The 27709-nt window shown below is 40.3% G+C and overlaps 1 protein-coding gene across 1 annotated transcript; it reads left to right on the forward strand.

Annotated features, from left to right (window-relative positions):
- The first annotated feature begins 51 nt into the window (after positions 1–51).
- smc3 (structural maintenance of chromosomes 3) lies at positions 52–27709 on the forward strand. The gene is made up of 29 exons (XM_086211032.1): positions 52–238; positions 868–943; positions 1098–1136; positions 1234–1301; positions 2035–2106; positions 2709–2788; positions 2894–2972; positions 3191–3308; positions 5128–5303; positions 5576–5656; positions 6180–6344; positions 8113–8234; positions 8922–9135; positions 9242–9345; positions 10920–11019; positions 13735–13895; positions 14165–14306; positions 14632–14782; positions 15396–15546; positions 17579–17732; positions 17897–18055; positions 19410–19517; positions 20299–20407; positions 22038–22285; positions 24375–24587; positions 24674–24865; positions 24988–25165; positions 25332–25438; positions 26625–27709. The coding sequence occupies exons 1-29, from the start codon at positions 224–226 to the stop codon at positions 26694–26696; spliced, it is 3654 nt and encodes a 1217-aa protein (XP_086067158.1). The 5' UTR covers positions 52–223; the 3' UTR covers positions 26697–27709.

Below are 27709 nucleotides of genomic sequence, written 5' to 3' on the forward strand. Positions count from 1 at the left end.
CGCCACCACCCTGTTTTTATAGTATGGTATAATCCATCATATCCCGCCCCCGCCGCCATTTTCCGTGTTTTCCTTCTGCCGCACATTCTCCCAGCAGTTTTTAATGCAACGATAATTGATATTTTGACATATTTGGGTTTTTTAACTTCCCTGGCTTCTCCATTTCAGTGGAGGGGGAGTTTATCTCCGGATTCAGCCAAGGAGACGCCCTATTTAGACCGCCATGTACATCAAACAGGTGAGCTAACGACGCTAGACTTTAGCGTGTCGCCCATCATTGGCCTATATATGCTAGCCTGTGGTACTGAATAACTGCACGAAACAACACTTTTGTTTATCGGGTAGTTAAACTAAGTTTGCGTGAAAGATATTGTAAATGGATAGCTTGATAATGTTGGCTTATAGCACTCCACTTATTGAGCAATCCTTTTCTGATTAACCTCGAACGGAACTGCCCGTCCCCCTTTTGAGAGGCTAAGCTAACGCGACAAGGTTAGCTTGCTGATTTTTTGGCGTTACTTCGCGCACACAGGACTGTTGATCTACATTCACAGTGAAATTGTGAGATTAGTTGTGTCACTCTCTAATGAATAACATTAATGTGTGACCTCACTTGTTTGGAATACGCAAACCTATGACCATACAGTACTAATACCTGTGTGCCGTCTGTATAATGCTGGGCCCCTTTTCTCATGTGCACTGATTGGGGTGCTTTCATTGCTGTAAACATGTAATAGCTGGGTTTAAATCTACAAATTCTCTCCTATAACAACTAATTGTCATTTTATGAAAGCGTGGGATGTTTTGGACTTTGCATTCACGATCTTTTTGTTTGTTTGCTTTGTTGTTTTTTTGTTTCGGTTGCAGGTTATCATCCAGGGGTTTCGAAGTTACAGGGACCAAACTGTGGTAGACCCGTTTAGCCCAAAGCACAATGTCATCGGTGAGTAGTTGCACATGTTATCATCCCTACACGTTTATAATGCTGCTGCCTTCTGTGTGTATTTTAAGTGCAATTCAGATGATAGAAAAGATGCTCATGCGAATGGCTTTGAATATGCCATGTGTCATCATTGTGTCGTCTCCCCCCCCAACAGTTGGAAGAAATGGGTCAGGAAAAAGCAATTTCTTCTATGGTAAGTGAGCCTCAGTGACTTTTGTCAAACAGCAGTCTAATGTTGGTCCTTCCTGTAAAGGTAATGTTTGAAAATGTGGTTCCTCTCCTCTCATCAGCCATCCAGTTTGTGCTCAGTGATGAATTTAGCCACCTTCGACCTGAACAGCGCCTGGCCTTGCTCCATGTAAGTACATAGACCTAGGTAATATTGTGTAAATGAACTTAGGACACATTGTTCTAGAGAGAATTTCTTGTTTGACATATTTTGATTATTGGTTTAGTTCGAATCTACTGAAACATGCTAGGATACTGAAAGACAATTTGTCAGCATGTCGTAAAACTGTTTTGAGAAATAATAAAAATACATTCATTTTGCATAAATTATGTATGTTTCTGAATACCTATGTTTAAAAGCTACTTTTTTCTTCCTCGTCTTTCCACCTGTCTGTCAGGATAATGGACCTGATAGCCCGGATCAATTATATACTCGGACTGCTCGCTTATGTCATAGCTTTTTTTATAATTTTGTGTGCTATTGTTGTAAACCTGTGGCCTTGATTACTCATCCTAATGGACCACAGGTCTGTCTAAGTACACTGAAATTGAACTGTGAGAACAGCATATTTTAGTAAACAGAGAAATTAATGTTCAGGGAAGATAAAATTCAATTTCAAAGTAAATTCATTTAGCTTCATAGTATCGAATCTTGTTTGAAGTTAATTGCAATTCAGTTCCAAATAATGGATCAAGTTTCAAATTATGCTAATCAAACCCTTTTCTTAATGAAAGGATTTTAGCTGCCCAGTTCAAATTCAAATAAGGATAATTCAAATTCAGTTTCTAGTGGCACTTTGTTCCAACCGTAAGTGGTCACCTACTTTAATATGAACATGAATTTCTCACCTTTATTTTGCTAGGAGGGAACTGGTCCCCGTGTCATTTCAGCTTTTGTGGAGATTATATTTGACAACTCTGACAACAGGCTACCGGTAAGTAAAAGTTTTTTGAATGCAGTAGTATTTGGTTGTGTTTCCATCGTAAAATGCCTTTTTATGAGTGATGCTAGAACTGTGTCTGGAGTGTAAACTGAAAAGTGGATGGTGTTGTCTGTCCAGTCCACTTTTATTCGGTTAGTTGATAGTTGATTTGGCACTTGTGTATAACACGAACAAAGGCAATTACCAGCATAATATGAGCTTGTTTTCACATTGAACACAAAATTGCCCACAGGAGACAGAAGTTCAAAGAAGCATTTAGTAACTCTCATTTTTCAATTGCATTTGTACTCAGAATTTTGTAAACAATTTTTTAAAAAAGGTCATCGGTACTATTACATTGAGTTGTTCAAGTTCATGACTGTAATGTCAACTTCAGTATAGCCCTTGTGGGAATCTTTAGCCAAGCTGTCCATGGAAATAATGCGTTGTACTGTTGTCAAGGTCATATTGAACTGTTTTAGCCACTGAATGTAGTCTATCTGCCCCTAGTACAGTGGTGTTTGTTATTTTGACCATGAAAGTACGATGTGTGTATATGTAATCACACTGTCAGAAAATATTGTGACATAACCAGCATATGGCACTCCCTTCAGATTGACAAAGAGGAAGTCTCCCTTCGTCGTGTCATAGGTGCAAAGAAGGACCAGTATTTCTTGGACAAGAAGATGGTGACGTAAGTATTGTTCCACACTGACTGTCCATTTCACTGTAATCACAGAAATAACAACTCTGTATATCCGTGTAATTACTTGTATGATTGAGTCTGTGATTGTTGCAGTAAGAATGACGTCATGAATCTCCTGGAAAGTGCTGGCTTTTCCCGCAGTAACCCTTACTACATTGTCAAACAGGGAAAGGTGAGAATAGATTGGGTGCTTAAACTCACACTTTTCACACAAAATGTTCGTTTTATGTTTAGATGCCTTGGCCTGTCCTGTTAAAATCACATTGATACACGATATATGACATTAATTTTTAGGATCTCAATTCATGTGAGTCAAATGTCATATATATTGTTTCAGGTCGTGAAATCTTACGAGTGAATTAAACAACTACTGTTATTATGTGTATTCAGATCAACCAAATGGCCACAGCACCTGACTCTCAACGCCTGAAGCTGCTACGAGAGGTGGCAGGAACTCGGGTGTATGATGAGCGCAAAGAGGAAAGTATTTCGCTGATGAAAGAGACAGGTAAGAGATTGTAAATGTTCCATCTCATAGAACATGTTTAGTTTCTTTTGTATATTTTCCTCATTTGAAACCTTGTGTTATTATGCTGTGGGATGCAGTTACAGAATTAATTTACCAAATCTGTCAGATTATTTGATGTTGGATAAATGAAAGGGTGGAAAAAAATGTTCACACTGTCAGTTTGAAAGTAGAGTCTGTAGCATGGTATGTTGGGGCTGGTAAACACAACATTAATCCAAATTGGGCTTCTCCTCATGCACTCAATGGCACCAGACGTAAAAGTCTCCGCCGCTGACAGCATGAACAACCTAACCCGACCCTGCGCTCACCTGCTCCCTGTCAGGATGAACTAAATGTCAGCTTGCATGCGCTAACAGCTGGCTAGGATACGCTAAATGCCAGCTCGGACTAGCAACAATGACAGGTCTGAACAACACAAAACATTGAAATATAGGCAGAGGGCAGCAGCTCTGCTGACAGTCACCACCATCACACATGTTGAGAAGCCCACAAGTGATAATTGAGCCAGATCATTTCTTAATAAGTCTTTTTTTTTTTCTGCTGACTGTATCATAATAAGCCCAGTGAACAGTTCATAATAACAAAAAAGTATGCATGTCTTAACTTTGGAATATTAAAATCTGGGCTATTAATCCTCTAACAGCCATAAGATTGTGATTCATAGATAACATTTGTGTAATAAGTATATAAAGTCAAAGCCAAAATGTTATTTAGAGTTGTATAATTGTGTAGTAAAACCCACTGGGGTTAAATTTAATAAATAAACTTTTATTTGATAAGCAGGTAATCTAGAAAATGATATCATAGTGCCGTCAATGAATATTGTTAATTAAAATTCAATTATAATTTAAAGCAGTGGTACTCAAATACAAATTTTTAAAGGGCCGCAACGATTTTTTTCAATGAGTCAAAGGTCCATTTATTGAGGTTAGGCAGGCCACATGCGATAATACTGTAATATTCAAAACAAAATACCCTTTTAAATAGATAGTTGAATAAAACAAAACATGACCCCTTTCATGAATCCAAAACAAATATGTTAGAAGGGGGTTAAGGACACTTTGCTTTATAAATATAAACACAAAGGACCACAAGGAAGAAGGAAAAATGTATTTCTGTCCCATGGTGAATCATTTTAGGAATTCAACCTAACATAGATGCTACAATCAAAACAAAATGTCCTTTTCAGTTTAACAAACTGATTAAAATAAGAATTTTTAAAAAATGCTCCAAAAATGAAAGTTAAAGTTAAAAAATGCGCTCGCAGCAGTGAAACTCTTAGCCACCCAGTAACATGCTGTCTGTGTATCGTTGGCATGGAGACAAGTCCTGGCCAGGATATTGTATCCCAGGGGTTAGGGGTGAAAGTGAAGTGCAAGTGCGGTTGCTTGTGGATTATTGGTGTGCCTTTCTGTATGTGCTGTGGCCGCGAGGGCAGGGTGGAATACAAATGTAATGTTTGGGTTTACCAATAAACAATCAAAAAAAATTCTTCGGTCATTCGGAAACCTCCTGAACCTCCCTATGGCCAACCTGCCTTGACATGCTGACCCAACCAAAACATACAGTGAAGGAATAACTGTTTGGGAGTCACAAAAGTGTATACACACACACACACACACACACACACACACACACACACACACACATGCAATGGGAGAAATACAGATTAGATTATTATTTAACAGTGTTAACCACCCAGTGGTGAACAAACAAATGACTCTACTTGCAAGAAGAATTTCCTTTAAAGCATTTGTGTGTATTTTAAAACACAACTTGATCCGTGTATGTTCATCAGAGGGGAAGAGGGAGAAGATCAATGAGCTGTTGAAATACATTGAGGAGCGTCTGCACACCCTGGAGGATGAGAAGGAGGAGCTGGCTCAGTACCAGAAGTGGGACAAGATGAGAAGAGCCCTGGAGTACACCATCTACAACCAGGAGCTGAATGAAACCCGAGCCAAGCTGGATGAGGTAACAGTCAAAGAATTTGTTTCTTGACATGCTGGTAACATTCTGATTGTTATTGTACATGATTACATGATGGAAATAATCTATTCATTAATTTTTTTTTATGAAGCTGCTGTATGTCTACTTGAGTTACGTTTTTGATTGGTAGTAGCCATTTTAAAGTTAATGGGTCAAATAAATGTCAGTGATTGATCTCTACACTTTTTTAAAAAATATTTTGCTGATTGTATTTTCAGAATAAAGTCATTAATACTTGGTGTCTGTGTTTTCCACAGCTGTCCAGCAAGAGAGAGACATGTGGAGACAAATCCAGACAGTTACGTGATGCTCAGCAAGATGCCCGAGACAAAGTCGAGGTAAATAAATCATGACAAAAACAAAATATATTTCATATTATGACAGATTTCAGAAATAGTTGAAATACTTATTTTACAAATATTGTATATGAATCACAATTTTACTGTTATGTTGTGAGTCATTATCCTAAAATCAGGTTCGTTCCTGAAAATATGACCTGCCTGGGTGTTCGACTTTACCTGTTGCATTGCAGCGCAGCACCAGGACGACAATCTCTGGGTCACAGCTGTGGGAAAAGTGCGAGAGTAGAAATATTACCAGTCACATGTTTTGTCTCTTGATGCTAGCTTATTGCTAGCTATATAATAAGCTTAATAGCTTATTGAAGCTTATTCTCCCGTGTTCTCCCTCTTGTTCTTTCTCTGAAGTAGGATGAATAAATCACTGTAACAGCGTCCGTCTACTTTCGTACTGTGGTTGATTGTGAAATGAAAGAAACATGTTGATGGACATATTCACAGCAAATTGATTCATTTCTTCATATGCTGTCAATGCAAATGTTCATTCGCCTGTGTTGTGTAGGAGACAGAGCGTGTTGTGCGAGAATTGAAATCCAAGATCTCTGCCATGAAAGAGGAGCGAGAGCAGCTGTCGGCTGAGCGCCAGGAGCAGATCAAGCAGAGGACCAAGCTCGAGCTGAAGGCCAAGGACCTGCAGGATGAGCTGGCAGGCAACAGTGAACAGAGGGTATGGAAGCCTCCCATCTGCGTCACTCTGCACACGTGATGATGTACCAACAACACTCCCCTTCGTATATCACTGCATGTATCAAGGGATGATAATTGTTCTCCTTTCTCACCCTCCATTCATCCCAGTTACAAGTTTGAACAGTGGGCTACAATTCATCACTTATCAAGCAGCAAGTGTAAGAACTATCAACTTCAGTCTTGTATTCTCTTCCTTAAACAATAAGGATAACAAAAAGGATATCAAGGTTTTCCTATTGATGTTTCCTCAGCCTTTAGTTGCTGCATCTTGTGGAAATTTTTCAAATATTTATATAACATCAAGGCATTACCTTGCAGCATGCTGTTGTGGCAATACATTGCTTGTAAGGCGCGTGACTCTCCATCTTGTCTGAATCCAAATAACATCTACACAGAACATGAACTCTTTTGGTACAATCGTACAGTCTTTTGATTAGATTCCTCATCTCATTCTCACCCCCATCAGCGGGGTATACTTCTGGATTAATTTTGTTGTAAATGTAATCTCTCTTGGTTATTTGCCAGAAGCTTTTGTCCTTTTATTCACTGCACGGTTTGGAAGCTCATTGTCATTGGTTGAGGGAAAGATAAGTTGTGCTTGTTTAGCTGCAGGTGACGTTCACAATGAAAACGTGTCAGAGTCAGTCATTAAGATATGAGATTGTACTATAGAGGTATTAATCTAAAATTACATCTTCATGGTCAGGTACTGATAAATACGTTTTCCTGCTCAACCTGCAATCTACTGCCAAGAGAGGCCCTGCTTATTTCTTTAAAAAAAAGAAGGAAGTTTTCTGCTCAACATGCATTTTAGAAGCTCATTTTTTATCCTCGTGTATACCATGCACTTGCAGCATGAAACTTTTTTTTTTTAATTCAGCTGCCAGATACCAGGTTTGTGAACTATAAAGAGGAAGCACCAGCCTGCGTGTTAGCAGCTTTCCATCAGTCCCACTATAGTATACATCATTCCTGGCATGTATGTTACTGGCATGGCTCGTTCTCCATATGGCCTCAGTTCCAGTATGTGTTTGTGGGCACGTGTGAGTATGAAGATAATCATCATACATAACAGCTTTATTGGCTCAATCATTGTGAGGATCATGATGAGTCCCAGGCAGCATGCTGGCTGGTGGTTGGATTGAGTCCACCTGGCTAAAACTGTTCCAGCACCAGCCAGAATTTCCTCAGGCAAAATGAAAAGCAAGGGAGGTAGAACTTCATCATGAGCTGCTGCTAGCTGCAACTCACAACCTTGCTATTGACTTGAGTGTTGCACATCTCCAACATAGTTCTATACGACTTTTAGCTTTACAACTTTATAAGTAACCTATATGACATTGGAGCAGCTCTTAGATAAATCATCTAGTTTGTATTGGTTTTCTTTAGGGAGAACTATACTGTCAGTTGCTCATTGTCTTCCTACATGTATGAATAACTGCAGAAATTGAAACTTTCACTGTTCAATGGAGGAATACATATATAGTAGGATGAAAAAATGTACTGTATGGATGTACTGTGTTAAGTACACTAATTGAAGAAAATACCATGAAACAGTTGTAAAACCACCGCACGTCTTTGACTAAGTTCTATAAGTCTGTGTTGCACTTGGCCTGCTCACTTTCTTCTAGCTTGACATTTACCATTATCACCTTGTTTTTTAAACAATTTATCAATTTGAATTTCCCTGCTTTTCACATACTCCTCATCCTAAATTTAGAATTTTTGTTTTGTCCTTGCTCATCTAGAAACGCCTGCTGAAGGAACGTCAGAAGCTGCTGGAGAAAATCGAGGAGAAGCAAAAGGAGCTGCAGGAGACGGAGCCCAAATTCAACATGGTGAAGGAAAAAGAGGAGCGAGGCATTTCCAGGTAGGGGTGACTCATCCCCTGCTCTAGTCCCACCAGCCGTACTGAAACAAGTCCATCATCGCATTTTGAGTACTTTGTTGGAGGGGATCATTAGTTTGATGCACATGAGATATTTGTGGAGCCTCTGGAAAAAAAATACTTTGTGCAGTAGAGCTTACAAACATTTTGGAACCCTAATGTAACTTTGTGTTCAGCATGCAGCTAAACTCTCCATCTTTTTCCTGCCTGAAAGGTGCCACAAAATATGCAACAAAACTTGACCATATGTCTGGACTTGTTGAAAGGCTGACTGGTGATATCAGGAAATGTATGGATTCCTTTCAGTACGCTGTTGCTCTTCTATTCTCTCACTATAGCTGTCTGTTGTTCAAATGTTGGTTGAAAAGTCTGCATTCAAACTGTAAAAACCTTTCAAAATGCCATCTGTATGAGCTCATTGGGCTGCCAACAAAACTTTTACAAAATGGAACAGTGAGAGTTGATTCTTTTTTCATTTGTGTTGGAAATCCTACACAGCAGACAATGTGTAATGTACGTGGTGGTCATTTATCAAGGCAATAAGTAAGTATGTAGAGAAATGAGCGGCACTTTGTTGCAATGATTTACTAGCGTACACCTGGTGTCCTGTGTGAACTTGTGGCATTAGTTAGCAATTCTTTACGCCCTCTTTGCCTCGCCTTCTTCCAGACTGGCTCAAGCTACACAGGAAAGAACAGACCTGTACGCCAAGCAGGGCCGTGGTAGTCAGTTCACCTCTAAAGAGGAGAGGGACAAGTGGATCAAGAAGGAGCTGAAGTCTCTGGACCAGGCAATCAATGATAAAAAGAGGCAGATCGCAGCCATCCACAAAGACCTGGAGGACACAGAGACCAACAAGGAGAAGAACCTGGAGCAGTACAATGTAAGACAGGCACATCGTGACTGATGAGGACATGTAGAATTATCCCTTTAGTTTGTTGTCAAACCAAGCTTTAATTTTCTGTTCCTTCTTCAACTTTTCTTTTCAGAAACTTGATCAAGATCTCAATGAGGTCAAGACCCGTGTGGAGGAGCTTGACAAAAAGTACTATGAAGTGAAGAACCGGAAAGATGAGCTGCAGAGTGAAAGAAAGTAAGATGTTTCTTGAGCCTCAAAACTTTGACACAAGCTAAAGTTCATCCTTGAATTGTGCTTTTTATGTTTTTACATGTCTAACTTTACATAGTATAGCATCTGTTGTTTTAGATGAGTCATGGCTGCTTCTTGCATTGAGCTGAATGGTTGAACTGTTCACCCTACCTTCAAACTGTCTAAATCGATGTTTGCTTGCCTGGCAACCTTTATTTACTTCCCAGGTTATTGTCTCCTGTGAATGTCACCAAGGCTTCCCTGTCTACCTCAACAATGAGGTCTATTTATGTAATGCAGAGGATCCTGCTTCAGGCCTTTGCTCTTGTACATTCTGCTTTTAAAGTGTTTCACAACGTTTTGGGGGTCAGCCCCCCTAATATCTATGTTCCACCCAATGATAACTGCAGTATAGATACAGTCTAAGAATCTTCTCAAAGTATTAGTTTAACTTGAATTAGACAGTTGGAAAATCATCGTCATCAGTTTCCAAGGGAGCAAAAAAAAAGTAAATATGAATTGGTGTTAATCAAATACTGTGCTAAAAAAATTGGGCACCCAGTCTTTGATTAGGTTCTGTTATTAATCACAAATGGCAGCCAAACAAAAAAGAACCCTTTTCTCTTTCCCATCTCGAGTTTCTCTCACACGTAATTTCTGTTTTTGCTCTGATGTTTACAGTGTTTACCAGGTCGTATCAGGGTCAGAAATTATCAACTGTCAAATTCAGATAATTATCAGTTTGGTGTGTAAATCACTCGCTGAGACTCATCCATCCATGGTTGTGGTCACAGCTCTACTGTGGCTTGCTGTAGTCTCACTGCACAGCAGCTAGTACATCAGACTGTGGTTGTACTGAGCACCTTTTAAGTGTGAATGCGATTGTTCAGGGTACTCCTGCAAAAAAGAAAAACAGAGCATTGTTCTCAGTGAGTAACTCCTGAATCAATAAAAGTTGGGGGGAAAAATCAAATGACAAAGTACATATTTCTTGTTCATCAGACATTTATTTGCTGAGCAGAAAGGTTGATTCAGACCCTGGGTAGTTAAAGTTGGCCTTTTCTGTATTTGCTCCTAGATATATTGCCTCCCACTGTAGCTGTTGAGAGAGTTTGGTCATGTATTTGTAGGCCCATGACAATAAAACCATCAGGCACCCTCCAGTTATTCCATTGTGCAAGTCTAGTGGGTGAAAAAGCAGCATCAGGACAGCGTTATTAGATGCAACACAACATGCAAAGATGGCAGCTGCAAGCTTTGTTGTTAAACTGTTTATTTAAATTGAGCTCTTTAAAGAATTGATTTGAATTTTTTTGTGAGGTTGAGAGCTAAGTGTTTCTGAAAAAATATCATGTCAAAGGGAGTCATTTTATATTGTATTTAAAAAAAACTGATTTTATGAATTATAATGTGTAACTTAAATCAAATTCAAACCAACTGGATTATTTTTGTTGAATGACCCTCTTTATCTGTCTTTATCACTGACAGATTTTCCTGAGAGCATCATAGCTTCAGTTGGGTTTGTGTGTTTTTGGTGACATAAGTGTAACAGTATGTGACGGCGTGTGTCTGCCCAGCTACCTGTGGCGTGAGGAGAATGCAGAGCAGCAGGCCTTGGCAGCCAAGCGAGAGGACCTGGAGAAGAAGCAGCAGCTCCTTCGAGCGGCAACCGGCAAGGTCCGTGTGTCCATATCTGCGTAGTCACTGACTTGCATAACACAACTACAGGACGCTTAATGCTTCCATCTGGATGCTCGTGTGTGTGTGTGTGTGTGTGTGTGTGTGTGTGTGTGTGTGTGTGTGTGTGTGTGTGTGTGTGTGAATTAGTACTGTGCGAGTCATTCATTCCATATCATCAACATCATGTGGCTCGAGATATTTGCCCTGATTAATTATTTTCACTAATACGGAAGTAAAGTATGAACGTTCCTGCTGTTTTTCTTGGAGTTCGAGTATGAATCCTGTGAGGCCTTTTTATCAGGAATTTTTATTGGGAATCAAATTCTCGTTTAATGTTTGATGGGCAGGAGGGTGAAGTAGTTGTGTTCATTGTACCCTTAATATGGTCACGGCAAAAAAAAATAAATTTCCATGAAATATCAGGATGCAGTATCAAATCCATATTTCTTTGGGCTGCAAAATTTATTGATATTAACTGTCACTTTCAACTCACGGGAAGTTGCAAAATACCATTTTTCGATGGTTTTTGCGCATACCACTAATTAGCTCCCAACACAGGTTGTTGGGGCATCGCCAGTCAAATGTCAAACAGTATGCAACTTGAACTGAAAAGTCACGTGGACTCTCACGTGACTCATTTAGCAATTTTACGTTTGTGAAAATACATAATAAATATCAAAATCTGCATTGGCCCCAAAAATTCCATAGTGTTCAGGCCCTAATACAAAAGATACATTTGATGGCAGGATGGATGTAGAGGTCGGCAGTCATGCCACACATCTGTTCAACCTCCACAAGTGCACTTGCTTGCTAAAGTGCTGTGTGACAGGAAATGGGCAAATGAAAATAAATTAAACCCAAAGTGAAAAAGTGTCTTATTTTCCAAATGAGCCCACCTGAGTGCTGTGAAAGACTCACTTTGTGACTCAGCCAGCTGCCAGGATAATTATATCAAATGTAATCATTCATCTGACTCACTACTGGCACCTTATCATTGGTGGCTGAATTTATATATGGCTGCCCCATCCACTAAGTGCTAGTCACTTCTCCTGTGCAGACCGATCAGTCAAATGTCACTTGTGAGTGATGACGGAATGTTGGTGGTGGTTTCTTGGACAAATGTCCATGCCCCCCCCCCCCCCCCCCCATTTATCCTGATAAACTCATCCTGCCTTCAGCATTTGGTGGAGTCTGCATTATTTTCTAAAAATCTAAATTCATAATGAATATATAACAGTGTTATATGCAATGTGCTTGTTCTGATTGGTGATCAGATGCAATTCAATGAATCACAATTGTTTTTTCCAAAGATGATTGGATCACCTACTAGCATTTAACAGGAATTCAGGAATTTAATCGGGGTCACTTAATCTTTATTTTCTAAAATGGAACTGACTGCTCTGATAAATATCTTGCAACAGCTGCTGTGCACTCAACCCATCTGGGCTTCTATTTTTTAAATATTTTTCACCTTTTGCAAAAGCTGTCATTAACAAGGACTGGTGAGGTGCATTAGCAGTGCTAGCTTAACCTGGATCAGCTGCCTCGGAGGAATGGTGACTGCAGCATTAATGTCGCTATGTGACTGTAAGTATAATTAGCTTCATATCCAACCTGTTGTCTGAATGGCAGGCTGTATCAATGTGACAGCGTGAAAAATAAAGTCACATAGCGACATTAACACTTTTATAACAGCAGCGTTTGATCATCATGGATAGTATTGGTTCCCAGTTACCTGGACTACTTTTAGGCTTGGACTGCTTCAGTTGTGGCCTTTTCTATTTGCATCTTCTCTATGTCATTTGCATCCTATCTTCATTCTTTGCCCCAAACTCAGCTTCTCTGTCCACCCTGCTTGCTGCCCATCAGTAATGTAACTCCCCCATCCCTCGTACATTTGGATCGTAAATCAGAGATCTAAAGCATTATGATGCCATCCAATCATCTGCTTATCCTATTAAGGGTCGCTGGGGGGGCTTTCGGGTGTGAGGTGGGGTTCACCCTGGACAGGTCACCAGTCCATCACAGGGTCAACATATAGAGACAGACAACCATTCACACTCACAGTCACACCTACAGTCAATTTAGTGTATCAATCAGCCTCGTCCTCTCTTGATGTCTTTGGACTGTGGGAGGAAGCTGGAGTACCAGAGAGAACCCACACAGGAACAGGGAGAACATGGAGACTCCACACAGAAAGATCCTGTGCTGGAGCCAGGACTCAAACCCGGAACCTTCTTGCTGTGAGGTGACAGTGCTGACCACTGCACCACCGTGCCACCGTATTATGATGCCATTAAACAGAATTGGATGATCTGAAACTAGAGCGGCTCGCCGATACTAATACGCACATGTGTTTAATACTGACAAAATATAAAGTGTTTTGTTTGTGTGGAACAAGAATAAATGTAGGTGCAAAAGTACACAAACATTTTCTTCTCCTGCATGCAGCTTACTTTTGTGTATAATGTCGGAATTGATTGTGGAGTTACTAGGCTTTCCTGCTGTAGGTGTCATTATTGTGTCCAATACTATTATGTGTATAGATTGTGTCTCATCACTAAAATAAAAATTTTATTAATATGTTTCCAAAAATAAATGCACATCAGGGCTCTCCCACTCTTAATTTAATGAACTAAATCCTAGGTGTGTTTGAGCATGTTTATATAAATAAATAATAAGTGATTCATCCTGCCGCTCTGCTCCCTCCAGGCCATTCTGAATGGCATTGACAGCATCAACAAGGTCCTTGAGCATTTCCGCAGGAAGGGCATCAACCAGCATGTCATCAATGGTTACCACGGCATCGTCATGAACAACTTTGAGTGTGAGCCTGCCTTTTACACCTGTGTGGAGGTGACGGCTGGGACCAGGTGTGAACTCCTTTTTTTTTCTATTTTCTATTCTAGTTCTCATGGTGACAAGCTTTGAAAACATCAATCATTTGTGTGGGGGAGGATTTGGACTCCCAGAATGCATGTATTCTCATTTTTGTTCATATTTTGGGCATTTACAATTTTCTCTATTTGTATGTGTTTTTATGTCCTTTACAAGGATGCGGCCATGATTTGTAGCAAATATAATGTGTGTCAAACCAACCATTTCTTATTTTCACCTCCTCCACGTGGTCTCGTGATTTCAGACTTTTCTACCACATTGTCGAGACAGATGAGGTCAGCACCAAAATACTGATGGAGTTCAACAAAATGAACCTCCCTGGAGAAGTCACATTCCTCCCCCTCAGCAAGCTGGATGTCAGGGACACTGCCTACCCAGAGACCAACGTAAGAACTTGATGTTCCTCATGTCAGTTTCACAGATCAGAATTTTTCTTGACTGGCACCACCTGCTGCTGTGGCTGTCCTGGGTTATCTTTTATAATTGTAACCATTTTATCAGATAATTGTTGACCTACTTGCAGTTTTATATCAAATGTCATTACTGTACTTAAAACATTTAGATGTATCACTATGGAAACTTTACTTTCCTCATCACATTATACAAAAATTCCACTTTTCTATTTTTTATCTGGAAAAAACCCGTTCTTATTTGACTGTACAGTGCATTGTGTTTGCTTCAAAGTTGTCACAAGCCCTTTCTTAATTCAAGGACGCCATTCCCATGATTAGCAAACTTCGCTACAGCCCTAACTTTGACAAAGCCTTCAAGCATGTGTTTGGGAAGACGCTGATTTGCCGCAGCATGGAGGTTTCCACCCAGCTGGCCAGAGCTTTCACCATGGACTGTATTACTCTGGAGGGTAAGGTCACTAATGCACGGTGTAGAATAGCCCACCACCATGGAATAGTAAACAGAGCAACATGGAGAGAACCATTCAAGCAGGTTTAGGTCAAATCTATTGAAATAGCATAATAAAAGTATCAATGGAAGTATCTCTGTCAGTGTTTGTTTTCATTTTAGGAAGTGACACTTTATTAAAGTTGCACTCATGACAGAAATAAATGTATGCTCAATGCTACAGGTAAACACTAATTTAAGTGTCATAATTAACCAGACACACGAGTTATCTTCCACAGAATATCAGGCGTTTCTGTTTGAGCAAGAATACCATAATACTGTTCTGTAATATACCCCCACCAGTGGTTAAAAACACCAACACATTTTATCCTTTAGATAGAAACCTTGTACATTTTAATCTGAAACAGAAAGGGGGAGGTGAGATCCAATCACATGTGGTCACCTGAGACACATGGAGCTACATTGTAAAAAGAGGTGTGAACTCGTACCACTTGGGTTCAGATCATTCAGGATTCATATCAATGCCACATCTGAACAGGGTTTTTTTTTGGTAATGCAAGGACTGTAGTAACCTTTTCTGTCTCAGTATAGTACATTATGTTGTGATGTTGCAGGTGACCAGGTGAGCCACCGTGGAGCTCTGACAGGAGGCTATTATGATACCAGAAAATCCCGTCTGGAGCTGCAGAAGGACATGAGGAAGGCTGAGGAGGAGCTGGGGGAGCTAGAGGCCAAGCTCAACGAGAACCTGCGCAGGAACATTGAACATATCCTTTCTGTCTCAGGACACAGTACACAGGTTTGTTGCTGTAGACCGTGGTGGTTTCAACTCTATATATGCTGACCGATATGCAGTCTTCCTCATCCTCTTGTCTGAGCCTGTTAATTCTCTTTTTGGTAAATATTTCACCAAATGACCACTTTTTCAAGGAGACAGGTTTGTTTATGTAATAATGTCAGTCAACGTATTAACCAGCACACCAGAAGTCACTCACATTTTGTTGCATGTTCAAAGGCAGTGTTTTTCACGGGTGTTTTCTGTGTGCCTGAAATAACAATTGACGTCTTTCCCCGAGGCGGAACCAGTATTATTATTCAGTGTTTTTGCAGACTTAGCTTTTCCAAGGGAAAAGATATTTTCAACCCATGTAGACAGTAAACACCTGCTAGATCCTTAGACTACAAACTACTGCTGGATGACAAGCTAGAAAAACTTTTTTTTGGAAAGCTGTTACATTTTCACTAATCTCAATGGCCGTAAATAGGGCTACTAATTGATTAAAAAAGAACAACGTAACGATACCAAACACCAAGGAAATGTCATAGGCATGCGTAGTCAATATTTGTTATCAAGTATGTTGAAACCAAAGGGTCTTAGTCCACTAACTCTGCACGCTGCCCTCATCTTTTGGTAGAAATTTGCTCCAGTCAATGCAGTATGTAGTAGCATTTATCTATCCAGGAATTCTATTCAGACGGTTATCTCACACTCATTCATTTTGCCACCTGTGTGTGCTTTAAAGATGGATTAAACCAGCTGGATGATGTAGTTAGCTTAAAGCCAGCAAGAGACTGACTGGGATGCTCTGAGACGGTGTACGCAGGTAAAGAAGGATTAGAGGATATTGGGTCATGTTGGACAGACGTGATGACTCACTGTTGTCAGAGCCTCACAACCCATGAAGGAATAATGAGGGGGTTGAGAGCGCATTTGTGTTTGCATGTTCTGTATTTTTAAGACATAGTCACTTCCGCTTAGGTGTGATTGTCTTTGTGATTGTGTGTACTTAAAAATTCACAGGCAGTAATTTGTGTGCGGGTTAGTGTGTGCACCTGGTGATTACGTATATGTGTGAGTAGGCAGGGGAATGGATGACTGAGCCACTGACACGGCCTCGTCCTTCACTCCTGCTGCGGTGAGTCACAGAAGAGATCAATTATTTAAAAGCCTCTTGTTCCCTCTCCACCCCTGCCCTATCGATAAGCATGAGATTACGCTCATGCATCTCATGCATCACTTCTGTTTTAACTTGCTATCTTCATTTTGCCGCAGGCGATATGTTGGGAAGGATTGTTGTCACGCAGTGCTGTGATTGATCATAACTGCTCTAACTCTGGAGGTTATGTGTGATACATCTGTTTTATATTTTATTCATTCGAGTTAAAGTGGTTCATTTTTCTCTTTAAAAATTCTTACATCCAGAGGAATTCGATGTCAGCTGCTTCCATTAAAGGACATTATTGAATATTCTTAGACCATGCGTTTTCTCCAATTGCTCTGGGTAACAAGGTTGTCTCCTGACTTTCAGTAGCCCCTTTTTTAAATCAATAAAACCACCAGCGGATTGATTTGCCTTAGTGTTCATTGAGTCCTGTTAAACCTCAAAGTCCCAGAGTAGCATTGCACTCCAGGAGAATCAATAAACCTGTCTGTTAAATTAGCTTTATTATGAGTCTGTGCTACCCTCACTAATCCTCTGCTTTGATATCAGTGATGCCAAAGACATCCCGTAAAAACTCAGGTCTGTCAAGCCCCTAATGTTTACATTTCTTAACTAAAAAGCTTCCCAGCTGTCCTTCAAGTCTTTATATGCCAATGCTTTTTGCTGTATATGTAAGGATAATGTGCTGTGACCTCATGCTAGTCAGTGCAACAGAGGTAATATGAACACCTGTATCTAGCTAAAAAAGCTTGATACAGGAGATAAATGAGCAGAAAATTTAGTCAAGTTGATTTAAAAAATATTTTTGCTAAACCTGCTCATCCATGATAAACACTTCCTTAACCATTGGCTCCACGCATCAACAATGAGATCGACCAACTGATGAACCAGATGCAGCAGATTGAGACGCAACAGAGGAAGTTCAAGGCATCCCGGGACAGTATTCTGTCAGAGATGAAGATGCTGAAAGAGAAGAGGCAGCAGTCAGAGAAGACATTCATGCCCAAGGTGATGATGTATGAATGCTGTCATAATATCATAACTGTGTTTGTATGCTGCCAAAGGGCTGCAGTCATCCACTGTTCATTACTGAGTTTACACTGAGGTTCAGCCTGTGTCCCAATATTTCTGAGCTAAACACTGATGTCTGTTTTCTTCTGATTCCTCTCCAGCAACGTAGTCTCCAAAGTCTTGAGGCCAGCCTCCACGCCATGGAGTCCACCAGGGAGTCACTCAAGGCTGAGCTGGGGACAGATCTGCTCTCTCAGCTCAGCCTGGAGGACCAGAGGCGTGTGGATGACCTCAATGATGAGATCCGTCAGCTCCAGCAGGTCTGTTTTTAATAGCTGGCCAATATAAGCTGTCATTCCAAATGTTGTTGGTTTTTTGTTTTTAAATCAGCCAATTTTCAGTACTTCAGTCTATTTCTGCAAACATTGCCTTTTGTGTGTGAATGTTGCCAATGCTAAACTGAGCTGCAGATACATATTGGGACTGGGTGTTACCAACAAAATAACATCCAAATGACTGCTTCAGGACTTGAGAATATAAAAAGATTCTGCTACTTTGACACTAAAGTTTGCCAGAGCCAAAGTTCTTTGTGATTCAATGTTTGTTTTTTTAATAGTTTAGAAGATTTTAAATGTTTTTAAAGTAACCGTAGTTGAAAACATTCTAGATTCCTGTTGCAAGTGAAGCCATCTTCATCTGCCTTAGCAAATGCATATAATGAATTGACCCACACATGAATGCATGCAATTATTTACTTTACTGCATTATTAAAAACATATCTAATCTAATTTCCCTCAAACAAATAGAGAAAATGCAGAGGGATCTAGCCTTTCCCTTTGTTCTTTCTGCTCTTCTACACAGCGGCTCACACCCAGCAGATAGGACCAGAGAGATTTTAAAAATACAGTTTCACTGAACAGTTGGTGCATGTGCCAACAGTCTGAAGTTGAGAGAACACAGCTGTTGCCTACATTTTGTTGTTTTTCTGCTTCACCGTCTCTGCTTCCTGCTAGTGTATTTGAATGACCTGACTGAGGTGAATGTAGCAGGCAGCAGCTGTGTGTGGGATGTTCCTGTGATCCAGTGTTGCCCCCTCTTTCTCTGTCAGTTGCTCTCAGCTCTCACCTGAATGAACTCAGTCATTCCCGTTCTGATTGTGCAATAGCTCCACCCCCACGACATGGAGCCTCTCATGAGTACTTCTGCAGGGTTGGCAGTTGTTGATCTGTAGCACTTACGACCCAACGTAGCACATTGTTTTGCATTTATGAGTTATTCAAATAAAGTCAATATGGCATAAGTGTGACCCCAGTTCACAGATTGTACTGTGAGCAAGAGAGAGAAATTGTAGGTAATAAAGCCTAATTTAGCCTTAGCTAAAAAAACAACAACAACAAAATTTTTTTGCTTTTATGTTGCAGATCTTGTGTTATTGCTGTTCTTTCTTTTTTCACATGAAGGTCCATGCTGCCAGTTATTAGTGTCGCTAGTAAAAATGAATTAACAATGATTGTAATATAATAATAGTAAAAATGAGGAAGTGGATTGTAAATGTACCAACTAGTTCGGTAGTCGAGCAAAAAAGCCCTGCTGAGCAGATATGACTTAACTGGTGCTTTTTTATCCAAACACGACAAGGCAGTAACGGATGCTTTTTGTCTTTTTGACTCACAGGACAATAGGCAGTTGTTGAATGAGAGGATCAAGTTGGAGGGCATCATGACCAGGGTAGAGACGTACCTGAATGAGAATTTACGGAAGCGTCTCGACCAAGTGGAACAGGTATAGTTTTTCCTTTTTAAACTGCAATTAAGAAACAATATTTTTTCCCCCTTGACCTGTAAGTTTATTAATAACTGTGATCCTGTACTTTGTTGGTATGAATGTTTTTGAGATGCAAGTCATTTCTTCAACAATACTTGAATATTATTCAAAAACACAATGTTGCCATTATTTACTGTTTTAAATTTGAGTCCTGGGCCCTGCTTCATAACTGATGATCTGATCACAAGTGGGCCACTTTTGGACAAGGCAGACCAGAACCGGGTTCCACTAATTCAGGGTGCCATACTTTTCACTTTTTTATGTACATATGAGAAACATTTCAGTGTTGTCATGGTGGAGCCAATGTCAACATGACACATAGAATTATATAGCCCCATTATAGCTGTTCGTATTAACAAAGGGATCATACATACAATATGTACCTGAAATGAAGGAGAGCAGGAATGTGGAATACTTGATCACATCTGTATTTCTTAGTTGTACATTGTCTCTCTCTGCTACGGGGGGAAGCTTGCAACATGTTGGCAGTAAATAATTTGTTTGTTAATTTGCAAATTAATCAGGGAACTGAGCTCCGACCACAAGTGGTCACTGGAGATGCATTCTAGCACTGTGAGCACAGCTGTCCAGATTAGATCAGTCAGGCTGCATGTTGTGAAACCAGGCTTGTATATAGGGCCTTGGACTCTATGCTTGGACTGTTTGATTAGATGAAGTCTGAAAAGTCCCCCAATGAATAACTGAGGGATTAAGCAGCACGGCTCTTCTTGCAACACAGGAGCTAAACGAACTACGTGAGACGGAGGGAGGCACTGTACTCACAGCCACAACATCTGAGCTGGACGGCATCAACAAACGGGTCAAAGAGACGTTGGCTCGATCAGAAGGTATGCATTAGACAGAGGACACTACAAGGAGTTGGAGGTCAGCTTGAGTTTGGACAGCCTTGAAAGTCATTTGTTACAATCCACAAGAGTAAGAACATTGATTAAAACACGCACACCTTTCCTCACAGTTCTTTGAACGGAGACACCAAGGGGGGGTTTTCCAGCAACGTAGCTTAAAAAACAGGCCCACTTGAACAAGCGTCTCTTAAACTAACGGCATTTCCCAATAAAGCCTCAAGTCGTTGCACTCACATCATTCAGACTTATTTAATCAAGGCAGGCTTGACGAGAGAAGCAGCCCTGGTGAATTGATGGGCAAAAAAAATGATGCATTGATGGAAAAGAAGCGGATGAGTTCACACAAGCTGCCTAAATGCTGCTGATTGAAGAATACCAATAGGTAATCTCCAAACATCTGTCTTCCTACTATAATTCCAAAGTGGCAAACCAAAATAATAGCTAACAGTCTAAATACCAGTGGTAGCCGGGGAAGAAATCAACAGCTCACTCAGTTTCAGTTACCACCCTAATACAATTGAACACAAACTGCAGAATACTATTGCTCTGTGGAGTAGTGAGTAATCACACAGTTAAATTGTCACTGAACATGATTAAAGAAAATGAAATGGATGCGAGAGGTAAAATTAGCACTAAAACACATTAAAACAGGAATAAAGGGGGAATTATGTGCCAGAAGTGGGAATTGAAACTGCAGCCATTGCATGAAGTCTTAATGTAGAGAGCAGATGGTCTACCCAGTGAGCTGCTGCTCTGCTCTTTGTCACTGTCATCAAATGTGTGAGAAAGAATTAAAATCTAAAGAGGAATGGCGCTCTTTGGTTTATCAACCACTTCATATTCATTTTGCCCCAACAACCTGTCAGAGATCTTCCTTGCAGACGTACTAAGCCGTTTTTATTGAATCTTTTATGACACCATTTTGTTTCCTCATGATGCCGAAAGACTCAATTTTGATGAGCTTTATTATTGATTTGTTTATATTTTTTTTGCACGAGTGATGCAAGCACAGACATCCACACAGCAGGATTCTGTCAAGTCACGTTTGGCCAGAACAAACTCAACTCTCACATGATAGCACAGCCACACATTTGTGAAATCAAGAGAAGCTTTGATTCAGACGAGGCTTGAAGAATGTAATTCAGCAATAAGAGCTTTTTTTTGTCAGAATGGAATTAAGTTTCATTGATTCATATTTAATCATTCTCACTAACCCATTATCCACACGTTCACAGCATATGCTGATGTGCGTATTATATTCAATCCTTTTGTTGCTCATTATTTGTCTCAAATTTTCCATTTATGATTCACAAATGAATCTGATTTTTCTTTTGTCTCTCTCCTTTAATCAAGTGGGCGAAATGGCCTCCACATTAGTAGGTGGCTGATGAAGACTGTAAATTGAGCAATCATGGCTGTTCAGTGAAGATGAAACTTGCAATTTTTGTTGAGTTCCACTTCTGTTTTTTTTTTTTTTGTCTAATATCGACAACTAAGATTTAGAATTGAGAAGCCAGCCTGTGACTGTGTTTGTGATTTCTGATCCAGAGGCTAAGACACTTAATAAATGTGCTGAAGCCACCCTTACCACCTGCTAAAATGTCTTCCCCAGATCTGGATTCTCTGATTGACAAGACTGAGGGGGAGATCAAGGACCACATAAAGAGCATGGAGCGCTGGAAAAACATTGAGAAGGAGCAGAATGATGCCATCAACCATGACACCAAGGAGCTGGAGAAGATGACCAACAGGCAGGGCATGCTGCTGAAGAAGAAGGAGGAGTGTATGAAGAAAATCCGAGAATTGGGCTCCCTGCCTCAGGAGGCCTTTGAGAAGTACCAGACACTCACGCTCAAACAGGTACACGGACACACACACACACACACACACACACACACACACACACATACACAGCTCCACCACTGACTCATACACTATTTATGTCAATTTGTGGCATGCAAGTTTTACTCTACCATGTCACCAGCATTCCTGACTGGTGCACCATGAGTATTACAGTTCTATTTGATATTATAGAATAGATCTCACATTTGTGATCTTAAAAGTAGCATGTGTTAAAAGCAGCATAATGAGACTACAAAAATTACAATGTTATCATCTTATTGCACTCAATGCAATGCACTTTTTGCAAACTTTGTATTTGTTCATTAAGCTGTATGCTTCTTTTCAGCAGATGAAATCATGATTATGAAATCTTTATCTTAATGATAACTGTAAAGATTCAGGTTGGGAATAACTGCTAGTTGAGAAAAGGAGATACATATTCATGGAGGACCACACAGATGATGGCTGTATTAAGGTGATGAGACATCTGGACTGGGCAATGTTGAACAGCAGAATAACCAGCTGGGTTGGCTGCTGCCTGGTCATCGTGTGACACTAAAGTTGAGTTGACAATTATCAGTCTGCGTGATCACTCATGTTCAATGATGAATATGATTATCCAACTGCATGTGCCACTCCTTACAGATGGTTCACAATTTTGTCATTAGCCATCTTGGGCTGTCACGCAGCAGAATCTCGCTATCTTACCAGTGATGGCTTTTACCAGCTGCTGGTGGGGAACCAGCTGAGGCTGAGTGCCAAATGATCAGCAGTCACTGCGGATCAGACACTGCTTCTCAGATGCTCTGGTGCTGTGATTGTCTGCTTAGGAAGGCTCTGTTCACAGCTGTCCTCCATTTTTGGAGCAAAACAACATTACGAACTTAGCTCAGTCAACTGACCAGTGAAAGGTTATGTCACAGGTCAAGTTGGTGGATGTTGTAGAGCGCCCTCAGCTGGATAACAAGGTAACTACCTCAATATTCTGTTTTACTCGATTAAAACAGAATTTTGAACATGTTATTACAGTTTAAAGGCAACTCTTCCACCTTCAAACAAGCATTCCAACCTCTAATAAAAACCCTGTAGCCAATGAATCAAGGCCAGAGATGAGGAGTTGTAGTAGTGTTGTGTTGTTCAGGTGCTTCTCTGTGGGCTCAATTCTACAAGGATGATCTGAATATACGGGCACTGATGTAAGCTATTTTCGTGCAAAACATGAGCTCAAAACTTTATACGGCTTAGCGTAGAAGCAGTCCCATGAGTGTACAACCAGATAGATGGAGCTCTCCTAAGGAATAAGGCCTGAGGTCATCACACCCACCCACTCACCAGTGACTCAGACACTGGTTAGTGCTCTGTCTCTGCTTTCTCAGCCAGCTGCCTCTGGGAACTCAGACAGTGAATTGAGTGGACTTGGCTGCAACTTTGATAAGTGTCTGAGCATGTACACTGTGTATGTCTTTGTGCCATCTACCCTCCTTGACAATTCTGAAAATAGCCTCCCACTTTTTCATAAACACTCCACATAGTTAATCTTTCTCTGTGGAACACTGCTCGGGGGCAGGATGATGCCATTGATTACAGAAGTGGATCAAAGCGCCAAGTAATAATGGTCCTCCTCATTCAAGTTCCCTCCACAATTAGCAATTCAGATGGATGAATTCATAGTTGCGGGGTTTGGAGAGTGTGTGTCACTTTTGAGTCAGACTAAGCTGGTTCCTGTTTAATCAGTTAATGTCATTTTCAGATGATAATGGATGATGATAACAATCTCACAATGCACTTTTCTACAGTTGCTCTGCTTGAAAGGATAGAATTTCAATATTCACAACGATGCAAATTATTACAAAAATTACTTATTCCTTTTTCTGAGTTTCAAACAAGTGAAATATGGGTATTTTGTCCTCCTTGACTTGGAAATTTTTGGTGTGCCTCCTTTTAAACAAAGGTCTAACAAGTGACGTACAAGAGCTTACTGCAGTCTGAATAAAATGAACGTAGAAGTGAAAACTAGCTCATATTTTAATGAAGTCAACGTATGTGCCACTGTTACTGTAAGATACTTGCCTGACTGACATCATTCAATGTTCTTTCCCTCCAACAGTTGTTCCGTAAACTGGAGCAGTGCAACACAGAACTGAAGAAGTACAGTCACGTGAACAAGAAAGCTCTGGATCAGTTTGTCAACTTCTCGGAGCAGAAAGAAAAGCTCATCAAGCGTCAGGATGAGCTTGACCGTGGCTACAAATCAATCATGGAGCTGATGAATGTTCTGGAGCTGCGCAAGTATGAGGCTATCCAGCTCACCTTCAAACAGGTAATATTTAGCTTCACTTTTGGGTCGGAGGTACATTCTTAAAATATCTGACTAATGACTAATATTGACTGTTTTCACACCTGCAGGTGTCAAAGAATTTTAGTGAGGTTTTCCAGAAGCTGGTACCAGGTGGCAAAGCGACGCTGGTGATGAAGAAGGGTGATGCTGAAGGCAGCCAATCCCAGGATGAGGGTGAGGGTGGTGCAGACAGTGAGAGGGGTTCCGGCTCACAGAGCAGCGTTCCTTCAGTAGACCAGTTCACTGGTGTGGGCATCAGGGTGAGAGTCTACCAATTGTTATTTTCTTTGATTTATTGTAAATCTGTGCTTAGTGTCACTTTTCTACATTCCCTAATTTTAACTCTTAATGTGATTGTTTGTTTTTCACCTGTCCTGCGAAGGTGTCGTTCACAGGGAAGCAGGGCGAGATGAGAGAGATGCAGCAGCTCTCTGGAGGGCAGAAGTCTTTGGTTGCTCTGGCTCTGATATTTGCCATCCAGAAGTGCGACCCCGCCCCTTTCTACCTGTTTGATGAGATCGACCAGGCCCTCGACGCCCAGCACAGGAAGGCTGTCTCAGGTGAATTACATCAAATCACCACTGCAGTCACGAAGCTCAGTAAGACACGAGCTCTGCTGACATTGTTTCACAACGTGTTGGCTTGCTGCTGTGAGTGGTTGTGTCATTTGGATACACAATTGACCTTAACCCTGATTCCAGTCTGTGTGTTTCCTGCTCGTTTCAGACATGATTGTGGAGCTGGCAGGACACGCTCAGTTCATCACCACCACCTTCAGGCCCGAGCTGCTCGAGTCAGCTGACAAGTTCTATGGTGTCAAATTCAGGAACAAGGTGAGTTTTTTTTTTTATTAAGCTGTTAAATTAACACGGCAGGTGCCACTGAATCGTATTTGTTAACTAGAACATTCCTAATTTGGTCTTTCCGTAAGCATTGATAGACCTACACAGACTACACAGTGCAGCTACACAGACGATGTTTACAGTTTCATACCTTAACTTGCATGATTAGTTGAGACATTCAGTAATATGGTAAACCCACAGGCAAACTATGAAAGTTACAGTGCTGTTTTAAAATAATCAAATGGACTTGTAAACTGTCAACACAGATGCCTAATATTGATAAATGTGCGAGGGGGTTAGCATTCTTGAGTAGCGTTACTATCCGAACGCGAGAGAAATGCGGTTTAATGGAGAAAATGGACCAAAAAAATGTGGGTTTTTTTTTCACAAAATACTGATTTTTGTTTAAACAAAAAATATTTAACAAGCCAACTCGGTTTAGGAACACTGCCAACAATAATATTAAAAGATGCCCAGAAAGTATTGGATCTCTGGTCTGTGTAGCCACAGCTGATTCCTCTGTATTCTACATTAGTCCAGAAACTATTAATAAACCTCTGGCAGCATCGACTGACAAAATGCAGAACGTCTTTCTGAGCATCACATCTTCTCTCCAGACATTGAACATGCAGAGCTGCGCTGTCTAAAAATAAAGCGCGCTACACAACATGATTCAACCTGAACCCAGACTCAGTCACGAGGCATCTAGTGGAGAGAGACTAACAGCTTGAGTCACAACAAAGTTCATTTGATATGACGGTGAAACCCCAAATTGTTCAGCTGTTGGTTGGAAGGTGTGCAGGTTTTACTCCGGGTTCTACCTTGTGTCTTCGTTGTCATGCTTCTGGAGACTTCATGCTAAGAAACTTGAATAAGCTCATTTCCATTTGACCTTTTAATACAGTTAATACAGTTCTGATGTCACTGATTGTTAAGAAACTATCATCCTCATTTGAAGGTTCACTTCTCTCTTCAGTGATTGATTCTGTGTCAGTTCACTGCCCTGTGTTGCCTTTTTTCCTTTACTAAAAATATCATCACTGAAATGGAAAGTCAAGAAGAAAAAAAACCAAGAAGACTTTATGGTTTTATAACAAATTATCACAGATTTGTTAACGCAACTGGAATCCAAGCATTAATTGTGTGCTGTTTGTTTTTACCTCGTCTCTCTCCCCAGGTGAGTCACATCGATGTGATCACAGCGGAGCAGGCCAAAGACTTTGTGGAGGATGACACAACCCATGGTTAATAGTGTTTGGCTCCTCCTCCTTGCCACCTCCTCCTCCTCCATCTCTACCATACACTGCGAAGCTCCAAGCCTCCACAGCAAGACCCTAAGACAGAAGTGTCACCCTCCTTCCACCAGCCTATTTTAGATGTCCTGTTATTGAAAAATGGAGCAGCTTTTCTGGACAAACTCTGAGGTTGGGGATTTATTTAAATGTGTTCCTTCTCAAAATTACTGAAATCTGCACCTAATTTCAGGTTGATAAAACTACAAATTTAAGGTGAAAATGTAGTTTTGTAGATCTGTGAGGAGTTTACATATATATATATATCTATATATAGATATAGATATCACACTTCCTGTTTCGCCATATCTGGATGTATTAACGATATCTTGAAGAAGCACTCATTTCCTTTAGTGCTACTGCTGAGTATTTTTCATTTAAAATGACAAATACCACAGGCACTCTTAAAGACACAAAACAACTGCTTCATGATGTTTTTATCAAAGGATGTCATCCAGCTTGTGTACACACTGTTTTGATATGAATTAGTTTATTGTTCAAACCTTCAAGTCCCGTGGAGAAGGACGAGTCTTAAACTCATCGAGATGTTTTTGTTGCCACCTGGTTCTCTGCGACGTCTGTAGTATATGCCTCTTCCTCCTCCTCCTCATCGTACAATACTAACTTGTGTCTGTCTTAACCAGACGTATGGTTTAAAATGTTGTGGTTCCTTTTTATAGTTGTTACTGTATTGTGTATTTTTCTGCAGTAGGTCATTTACATATAAGAAAGATTTAACTCCAAACATCAGATCATCTCTGGAATGTAACAGATCAACATCAGAAATGGGTCCAGGTGATTTAAATCCAAAATAATCTTTAATTTAATTTCAGCAGTGGATGTGATGTTTGGATTGACTCATATGTGATACCTAGCTTTGAATCTACAATGCTTTTTACATGTTTTTGTTCTTTTTTTTCTATGTAATTAGAAAAACTGAAAAAATTAAATAAAAGGTTTTAAAAGTTAA

Source organism: Aulostomus chinensis, chromosome 8 (assembly GCF_037954235.1).
Source record: "Aulostomus chinensis isolate RoL2024-O1b breed Wild chromosome 8, RoL_Achi_v1.0, whole genome shotgun sequence".
NCBI lineage: Eukaryota > Metazoa > Chordata > Actinopteri > Syngnathiformes > Aulostomidae > Aulostomus > Aulostomus chinensis.

Excerpts from the sequence above, each read along its gene's own strand:
- smc3 (XM_086211032.1), top strand. Across the intron at positions 9,136-9,241 it reads AGAACCTGGAGCAGTACAAT|AAACTTGATCAAGATCTCAA; the intron begins GTAAGACAGGCA and ends TTTTCTTTTCAG. Across the intron at positions 18,056-19,409 it reads AGATCCGTCAGCTCCAGCAG|GACAATAGGCAGTTGTTGAA; the intron begins GTCTGTTTTTAA and ends TTTGACTCACAG.